This window comes from Mesitornis unicolor, unplaced genomic scaffold (assembly GCF_000695765.1).
Source record: "Mesitornis unicolor isolate BGI_N332 unplaced genomic scaffold, ASM69576v1 Scaffold51331, whole genome shotgun sequence".
Taxonomy (NCBI): Eukaryota; Metazoa; Chordata; class Aves; order Mesitornithiformes; family Mesitornithidae; genus Mesitornis; species Mesitornis unicolor.
This window is the reverse complement of record NW_010166761.1, coordinates 1-9,769: the sequence shown is the minus strand read 5'-3', so window position 1 is coordinate 9,769 and position 9,769 is coordinate 1. Positions and strand designations below refer to the sequence as shown.

General features: G+C 36.8%; 1 protein-coding gene across 1 annotated transcript; it reads right to left on the bottom strand.

Annotated features, from left to right (window-relative positions):
* Nucleotides 1–3,536: 3,536 nt before the first annotated feature.
* Nucleotides 3,537–9,663, bottom strand: LOC104548907 (unconventional myosin-Ib-like). The gene is made up of 4 exons (XM_010195058.1): nucleotides 9,523–9,663; nucleotides 7,795–7,947; nucleotides 6,737–6,864; nucleotides 3,537–4,186 (listed from the first exon to the last, which is right to left on the bottom strand). Exons 2-4 carry the CDS (start codon nucleotides 7,837–7,839, stop codon nucleotides 4,063–4,065), a joined length of 297 nt encoding a protein of 98 aa, XP_010193360.1. The 5' UTR covers nucleotides 7,840–7,947; nucleotides 9,523–9,663; the 3' UTR covers nucleotides 3,537–4,062.
* Between the last annotated feature and the right edge of the window lie 106 nt (nucleotides 9,664–9,769).

Below are 9,769 nucleotides of genomic sequence, written 5' to 3'. Positions count from 1 at the left end.
TCATACACTGAACCTCCCCTTGCCTACATCTCCAGGAGGAAGCACTCCAGCTAGTTGTAAAATGGAAATTCGCTGTAACTGGGACTGATGTGCAAATGCTGTTCTCTTTGAAGGAGGGTGCTGCTGCCTGAGTTAACTCTCCTGAAATTATTTAACAGGTCACACCATTTCAGACAGAAGGGTTTGTAGTGCAAATGGGAAAATACTGTGCTGGAATGGCAACCAGACTGCACTACATGCCAACAAGGGTTAGTTAACGCCTAACTGGAAAGCAATGGGACAGTGACAAAACACTCCAGTAAGAACAGAAGCTAGAGGGGAGAAAAGCCTCAACTCTTCTCATAGTGATGCCAGAGGTCACTTAAAATTCACACTTGTCTGTATTGCTGTAAGTTGGCAGTGTCCCCATAAAGTACGTCCAGTTCATTCTTTGAAACGCGTGTTTGTTGGGAAGTTGTAATGTCCAAAGAAACAGAGACATGCACAGCTCCCTCCTACCCTTCATGGTCACACTACAGTGCAATCCTCTAAAATAAACACGACCATTTCCTATGGAATACAAAAAATACTTTTGGTCAAGATTAAGGATCTAAAAGCTTAAGAATAAGCAGTGAAAGCCATGCTGATGGGGGAAAAATAGCTTATTTCATATTAAAATCTTGAATGAATTCTTCAGCTTTTTCCCAGAACTCTTTAGAAAAAATGCTTTCATTTTGGCAACGAAAACAAATCTGTATTAAAACTGAAATTGCTTTTTCTGATTTTAATTTCTTTCTTCCATAATTTGTACCATAAACCAAAACCAAAATTACTTAAATCAGGTTAAAATTGTTAAGGAATAAAAGAAAAAGGTCACAAGACAAAACACGTGGAATATGATAGGTTTGCAGCTCAAAGCCATTTTTTGAAGATCAAGTTAATCTGGCTATTAATACTGTTCTTTAGGAAGCCACTGAAATCTTGACATTAGAAAAGCTGAGTTTGCAGACTCTTCAGCAAAAACAATGTCCGGGAAAGGACTTGCACTGAAAAGGGTTACTGTGATCACTGAGGAAGACTTGCTGCCTCTTAAGGAATCACACAGAAATTACAACTGCTTGTGCTTCCAAGTCACACACCAGTTTTGTATATATTTAACTTAAAAACCAGTTACCTACAACTTGCAGATTTGATGGCAATAAGGAAGATACAGATATAGAGAAAGTACAGATCTAGGAACAGAATTTTATTTGAGTTGGAAAATATCATGCAACAAATCTTATTTTTTTAATCATCCTTGCCCAGCTTTCAGTTGACAAAGTAAAATTTACAAGTAGAAGTATGTGTAAGGTTAGCACCACAGGAAGAATAGACTTCTCTTTACAACTCCATCTGATAGAAGGTTATAAAAGAAAACAGAGAAAAAGAAAAAAAGCTAACTGATCTTGTCCCCCCCCGCCCCCCAACATGCTTAGATACTTAAATCTAAACATCGAGATACCATGACTCTCCTAGCATAGCTGAATAATTCACGTTCAGCAAGAGTCGCTCTGTACATTAAGAAATCCGTTAAGTGCCAAATGGGAACTATCACAAAGTACCAGCTGATACGCAAGGCAAAAATTGTAAAGGTCCAGAAAAAGAAATGAAACAACAGAAATCAGACTGAGGAATTTGCCTCTTTTCCGGTGTTATGCTAGTATGGCTACTGTGACCTGCTGCAAACACCAACAAAATAAGAGATGTGTACTGGGTCTGCCTGGGTTGGGTCAAATATCTTACTATTATCCTGTAATCCCCTAATGTCATGGGCCAAATATCCAGATACGCTTAATTCAAACTCTCCTATTTCCTACGTGCAAGCTACTACAGGATTACATCAGACTTCAAATGTTTATTTTCCTTACTTTTGTAATAATTTTAAAAATTTACTCCTTGTGGGTCTTACTATAAGGTTTTGAAGATACTGAACAGTTTTACAAACCCTCCAATCTTTATCAAGCAGCAGTTCTAATACAGGATTTAGGAGCTTTAAATACCATGTTATAATGTGCTGTCTTCTTAAGGCAATGGAATAATTACTTCAAAGTATCCTAATTTTACATTATAAACTGATACCTCGAGTTCCTTTGTAAGCATCTCTAATTAGAACACAAGTAAAATTATTTAAATGACCTGACTCAATTATTAACAGAAGGATTCAAACTAAGATCACAAGGAAGAGGCAACTTTTGGTCACAGTTTGGAAACTACGTCTTTTGATTACTCCCACCTTTCAAGGTCACATGCATGGACTTTCAACAGCAACACTAAGCAACCAGTTAAAACAATTGTTTTGTATCCAAATCACAGCAAAATCATTTACTTTAATCCCAAAGCAAAATGTGGTGTAACCCGAAACAGCTGGGTTTTTTCAGACTGATGAGAGACCACCATTAACAGCAGAATATCGATTGCAGTAAATGCCATTTTAATGTGGAGAGCCAGCATTAACGTTGAACTGCGCAGAGGAGCCTTCACAGCCATGAGCACTACATCATTTTACCACCAGGAGAGTAATGAGACTCTGAACTTTTCTTTATCTTTCCTTTATTTATGCTCGGACTTCCAGCACTGCACATCAGATACCCAGGGTCTTAATCTGTCCTATATCAGACTGCAAAAATACAATGCTTTCCCAACTGTCCTTGCATCAACAAATCAAACAGTCACGTCCAACAAACCCTTCACTTGAGCAGTTACTTCTAACTAAAAATGCATCTCTCCTCTTCAGGATTTCAACTAATGCTTCTGGCTTATAAAAGATTAAGTGCAATCAGTTACACTGAAGGTTTATAATGCAGCTCTTGATTGTATTTTCTGTGCACGCATTTACATCAGGCACACGAGTTATATAAAACAGTTTGGAGTACAAAAATATGGTTATAACATAGGAGTACCAAACAGCACAGAATTAGAACAATTTTATTACCGTGATACCAATTTATATACAGACCCTCAAATTAAGGATTTTTTAATTCTAAGTATCCTTCCCAAATTGACAACTGTAGTGCACACTCTAAAAAACTGCAAATGAACAACACAAATCTATTTTAACCCCTACATGGTCTAGGCAGTCTGCACCAATCCTCTCTCTTGCACACAAAAATGTATTATAAATAATTTTTCACAAAATGTCATGTATGTTTTATTGCACATTGTACATGCCAATATATCTAAAAGAAAGGCTCAAACCTTTCGCTTGATAACTAACTGCTTAAATACCTAGCATTTACTTCTGGTATGAATACTATTGCATTTTTTGGGCTCTAAACTTAACTGATAATTTAAAAGAAAAAAAGCACAACAGAAAATATGCATGTATAGCTTTTGTGAATGAAACAAGCTTTTTTCTTAATTTTACTGATTTCCACCATATAAAGTCATTAAAAACATCTGACAATTAAAAAGGCTTCCAAATGTTTGCATTTTTTTACTATAAAATTATGCATATAGCTGCTTGTATAATCATATATTCCTTCTGTTTTGCAGAATTAGATGTCTGTGTTCTATACTGACTAAAAGAACAAGTTACATAGGCCTTAGTGTTAACTACAGGATGTGTCAGTCTCCATTCTGCTGGTCTCCCCAGTGGTGGCAAGCAAGGAGCCTGTCAGAACATCAGAACAGGTCGGTATAAAAGGACACTGGGCAGCAGAGGCCATCAAGCATCAAGGCCACGTATGGTTCCTGTTAAGCAGATCTCTAGACTAAGGAATATGAGTAATTTATCGTTAATATGTGGGTTTACAGTATGCTGCAGTAAGATATGACTGCTAAACAAAGAGAATGATTCCTGTATGACTGATACGTGCCAGCTGGTAAAAATGCCTCTCTGGCTAAAAATCTGCATTTTGAGGGTTAAAACTCTGGCATGAACAAAAAGATTAAAAAGTTGATTGATCAAAAGTTTTGCCAAGGGTTTCTTAAAGCTATTAGCCATCAACAGCTCCAGAAAAGGATAAAACCAGCAAAATTGCAAACAACTAAAATTGCACTATTACAAAGAAACAAGTCCATGAAAGGAAGAGTCACCAGCTGCAGTTAAGGGACAGCCACTTCAAGAAGCCGATTGTTTTTTCGCTTGCAGGTTGGGATGTTGCCGTTTTTCTGGCTGCCCTGTATGAACTTCACGCACACTTTGTCTTGTCTGAACTGGACCAGAAACCTAGGAGAGGGAATAAGATCCATTTCAGTTAAAGGTGGATAAAACCACATGAGAAGCAGAAGTCTTTTCTGGTTGGTTCTAAGCATCACTCCAAAAGATGTCATTTTCAGGTCTACATTGATAAATAAGAGTTGAGGAGTGACAAAAAAAGCCACAGGTTATGGTATGGCTTGGGTCTCCGTCATGTGGTATCTCTTAATTATTGCCTTTGGCCTGTAACTTTGGACCTTTTGCAATAGTTACTTTGCTATTCCTTTAGAAAGAAAGCAATTTAAAATGGAATTTCTAACGTACCAGAAATGCAACAAAGACTATTTCCAACTGCTTCACTGTCATCCAAAGGGACTGCTCTGTTTTCACGGAAGGAACCTAAATACTTCTATAGCAACATCAGGAGTGCTCTTCTTCTGGTTTATGCTTAATTTAGTGTATCTGGTATTTTAGCAGCTCTCATGTTTCTAATCCTCAGTTAGCCTTTACAGCCCCCTGCTCAGCAATTGGGAAAATTCACTTCCTGCCCAGCAATCTCCAAATTTAGATATTTCCTACAGTGCAGGATGAATTAATCCGGATTTGACTCTTCACTTTTTACTGGAAGAAAAATGACATTGAATGTGGAGAATTGCTTTTAAAAAAAAACAACCCAGCAGGCTCCAGTGGAGCCTCAAACTTCTCACTGATCTGGATAGCAAGATTTAAAGCAATAAACAGGGCAGCACTGCTTTTTGGCTCACATGCAGTGTTTGCTGACCTAAGACGTCCTTTGTAATGCAGCAGATTTTCCCTTTTAGCATCCTTAAAAAGTCCTCCAGCAGAGGCCAAAAACTTCAAAGAATTTGTTCTCCAGCCGGAAACCACAAATCAAGCTGACGGCAGAGCTCAGGGGAGGAAGTGGCCTCTGCTGTGCCGAGCTGCCCTTCCCAGACACTCAAAGATTAACTTGTTCGGTGCTCCCAGCAATGCAAGCATCCGGAAAACACGAGTAGGTCTTAGGTCTTATAGCCATCATCTCCTGTCACCAATGTTGCATTTTCCTAGACCCATTGTTCCAATATTATATATATATAAAAATGGTATATCTCTTACTAGACATACCACAGGATCAACAGCAGTTTTGCTTATATCAGCTCTCTTCCCAAAAAGTAGTGTACAGTAGTCAAAATAAGGCCACATTTTCTCTTCAATGCCTGGTTATGCTTGTATCTAAACTCTAGCAGGGAGAAGAGAGTACTATTTCACCCACAACAGAGATGGAACTGCTAACAACTTAAAATTATTTAGTCTGGATAAACTCAATAGTAATACACACTTGAATGTTTTTAATTTGCTAGACAAAACACAAGCACCAAAATGCAAGACTCCCAGAAAGCAGACTGTTTTCCAGACCTAAGGCAAGCAGTCCAGACCAGTGCAATGCATCCTCAAACTTTGTTTTAGTAGTTTATTACTCTGTAGCCATCATTAAACGAGAAGTTTACTGGGGACAGCCACATCTCTTAGAGGCTAAAAACACAGACCCTTGAGCAAATTCAATCACATCTGGTAACACAACAAAGGAAAATGGCAGATGTCATCTTCAAGGAAAGAGCAAAGTTAGCCCTTTAAATAAACCCCCAAATCTGAAAAGATACAAACTGCACTCGCCCTCTTGACTCCAGAATACAAGTGGTGTGGTGCAGCCAGATAAAAGGTTCAATTTTTGCCTACAGAAATCTTATTTCACTATTGTTAAAGGGTTCCAATCTTTTTCTGTTTCATAAAACGAAGAAACCCACCAAATCAACACTACTGAAATCAGGGGACATGTCACACAACAAACTGAGTGCATGACAATGGTGGATTGAGTGAGGGACTCCTACTCAGCAGCCTTAGGAGTTCACACACAAACATTTTTATGCCGTGGCTATAAACACTGCAAGTACAGTGCTTACTTAAGGCGAAAATATGAAACTGGACCAAGCAGAAAGAAAGACTAATTTGAGAGGCAAGCTTTTTTACCAAACAACCAAAAAACCCCAAACAACAACAGGTGGTTTAAAGACCATCAGTAGGAATTTTAAGAATACATTTTTCACCTTCACAACAGAGAAGGTAGAGCTTTATAGACCTACATTACTAGCACCATCATTATGTGTGTTTCAGGAGGAGCTTCCCATTCGGTTTTGGTTGTTTTCACCAGAACTTGGCACCTCGTGTCCCCTCTAATCAATAAATATCTTATAGGAATATGTGAACTTTTCAGTCACAAACAAAATGATTCTCAAATGTAGTATCTCAATTATTTCTGTGGCAGCAATTCTGCTTCACAGCCCTGTTTGAAACTACCCTAAGAAAAGCATGTTTTCTCTAATGACTTCCAAGGAAGCAAGAGCCAAAATGAATACTAGAAATGAGTACACAATGAAAACTGGATCTTTCTTTAGAAGTATTCCATCAAGAGAAAAGAAGTATTAGTTACACAACAGTGTTCTGTTTTTCTAACATTAGACACTTGACTTTTTAGCATGTTGCATTGAAGGAAATGCACTTTTAAGCAAACCGAAAACATACTCATCAGATATCTCAATGTTGAGCTTCTGTTTGGTTTGGCTGAGAGTAGTGCGGTAAAGTTTAGTGGCCATTTCAATAAGGTGATCGCTGCTGAGCAGGAAATCTCCTTTACCAGCTGCTCCTGAACCCTAAAACAGAAAGGAAAGTAGTTAGGACTACCAAAACCTAGACTATGGAAAATATTAAGTGCCAGCCAAGCAGGAGGTTTTAGAAGGAGTCTTCACTTCCCAGTGCAATGAAATATCAGTCTTTTGTCTTGTAATTTAAATAGGGACACAGTGCAGTGTACAGGAGGAAAATGCGATTCACTCTCAAATAAACTACAAACCTATTGAAAAGTTAAAACCTCTTTCTCACCCTAAAGGAAGATCACCTTCATTTGTCCTGCAAAACTGTAGTGTTTCTATATTCTTCTTCTGGCTACACTGCAGCAAGCTCACAATATTTTCAGAGAGGAACAGAAACCAATTACCAATGCTGGTATTAGGATGAAAGTGGCGAGCATGAAAAGACACTATATATGATGTTCTTCAAATCCATGTAAACTAGAATACAAATACCAGCTTAATGATTTCAGCAGAGCAATGCTGACAGTGCAGTGAAGCAAATATAGCACTGAACTAAGTATTTTAGAACTCAGTAACCAAATTAGCTGTGCTATAACATGGAATTCTTGGCATCCCATAAAGAAGGGAGAAACATTCTGGCAGTGTGTCAGGAAGAATTATATGAGCAGCTAAAAAGGAAATCACTGCCACAAGGTATCTGAACCAGATTAAAGGCCCATATTACAAATGGAAAACTCCAGTTCTGAAGAGGTTACAGTGAAATATGAAGTCTGATTTTCACAAGTAAACGATTATTCATAATGTAGTAACTGCTCTCATTCGGTTTCAGTAGTTTTAAATCAAAGTTTCTGCAGATATGGTGAAGTTCAATAAACTTCTAGACCTATAGGCTAACCACTAGGATTTAATGCTACAAGTTAATTAATAAACAATTCTAATATTGCAGCATGTAGAACAGTTATATTATTGCATTCTGAAGTTGTAACCAACCTCCTTGAGGTGAACCGCAAAGAAGCCATCATTTTGGGAGCTCATGGACACTTTGGTAACATCTCCTAGTGGAACCTCTGACTTGATATTTCCAGATTTTTGATCCGCAAGAAGAACATTATTTTTGGTTAATAAGAAAATCCTGGATGTAGCCTGTGAAAATATGAAATGTAAACCATTATCTGCCCAAAGAGAGAACTGGTCTTTACTGAGCACCTACTAAGACTGCAAACAGTTCACAGAGTTAATAAGTTTGGCCCACATTAGTAAACATGAACTTTTGATGTTCAGTAAAAGCTACAGGTCAGTTAAAATCAGGTCAAATTTATTTATGTGTCTAATTATAGATTGAGAAGTTTAGCTCATTTTGGCACATACGCTTAGATATAAACAGTTCCTTTAATTACTAGCTTACAGTTATAAAATTCAGAAACTGAAACTCAGAAACTATGCAAATCAGCATAACCTCATTTCTCATGCTCTGCCAATGCCCAGGAAAACAAAACGCACCTTTTCAGTGACAGCTAAATCAGGACTAAGCCTCACTATTTACTGTTATTGACCAGAACTGCTGCAGTACAACACAAATCACATAGCTATTTTCAGTGTCATGCTCTCCTCCCTTTATCTATTGTAATTATTCTTTAGGAGGATACACATTCATATTTTTAAATGACAAATATTTTTAAAGCATGAATGTGTGTTCTTAAATTCATCTTAGAAAATAATAAGCAAAAGAAATGAGAACTTAATCTACACATAGCTTTTTCTCCTGTAAAATTCTAAATAATAAAATCTTAATTATTATAATTAAGAAGTAGTTGTCTTAAACACACAGAGCCATAGCTGCTTATTAATATTAATATTAATATTGATATTGATATTAATCTTGAGGGCTGTAGCCTATGAAAGTAGAGGAAAGATATTGTCTTCATTTAATTAGTTCCTTCTAAAGCGGAAAATTAACTTGGTATCAACAACAGGTAAGCTAATTTCACTACTACAAATGCATAAATGACATCCAAACCTGAGAAGTTGATATCTACTACTTCTAATATTTAGACAGATACGTTAAAAACAATTACATTTATTAAGTGAGGATAATACTTCCTTTTTTAATAAGTATAATTTAAATGCAAAGTAAGTTCTGTTTTGGCAGAATAAAGTATTCAGCATATTTAACAGCTTTATTCAAATCATACAAGAAACTTGCCTCTTCATTCCAAAAAGCTTCTGATATCAATCAGAAGACAGGCAAAGCTAGCAGAGTATGCCACTCACAATTTTAAAACATAATAAAATGTGATAATCAGGAGCTTGAATGACAGTGTGAACCTTGAAAGGTTAAGTTTTATAAATACTTGAACAGGAACAATATTCTCTAAATATTTATTATCTTCAACTGGCAAATAGAAGATCTAAGTTTGGTACAGAGATGACATTTAGTTGTGAATCAATACAGCCTGTTACCAGTTGATGAGATGCCATTTTTGTTTGGAAAAGTCACTGAAAACTATGAATCCAAACAAGATTTAGTACTCTATGTACATTTAAAATGGATGCTTAAAATAATCAGTTTATATAAATCAAACATTTCCAGTTTTGCCCTTAAAAAAGGCATTTTTTTAAATCCTCAGACTATTACATCACAGAAACAGTCTCCCTCTTAGTCTATTCATATATTAAAAATTAGCTAGTCTTCTGGATAAAGCAATGCCATTTTATTACCTTCCCGTTAGCTCTATTGATCTTATTCACAACTTCTGCAATAATGATCTTTTCATCCACAGCATCTTTAAGTTTTTTGTACTTGGGGTTCTTGCTGATTTCCAAGTAAGCCCCTTGGAATGGCTGCCCAACACTGTCAAGCAAAAAAGACAAGAAAAACACAAGTTAAGTATTAATTGCATGGAAGAAGTAAACCTCCTAAAACCATCTCCCTCCAAAGCCCTCCAAAGAGATTTGGACAGGCTGA

Bases quoted from the DNA above. Each gene is read 5' to 3' on its own strand.
- LOC104548907 (XM_010195058.1), bottom strand. From the start codon at position 7,839: ATGAGCTCCCAAAATGATGGCTTCTTTGCGGTTCACCTCAAGGAG. The intron at 6,865-7,794 runs GTTGGTTACAAC...TTTCTGTTTTAG, and splicing joins TTGCGGTTCACCTCAAGGAG to GGTTCAGGAGCAGCTGGTAA. The intron at 4,187-6,736 runs GTATGTTTTCGG...TCCCTCTCCTAG, and splicing joins AACATTGAGATATCTGATGA to GTTTCTGGTCCAGTTCAGAC.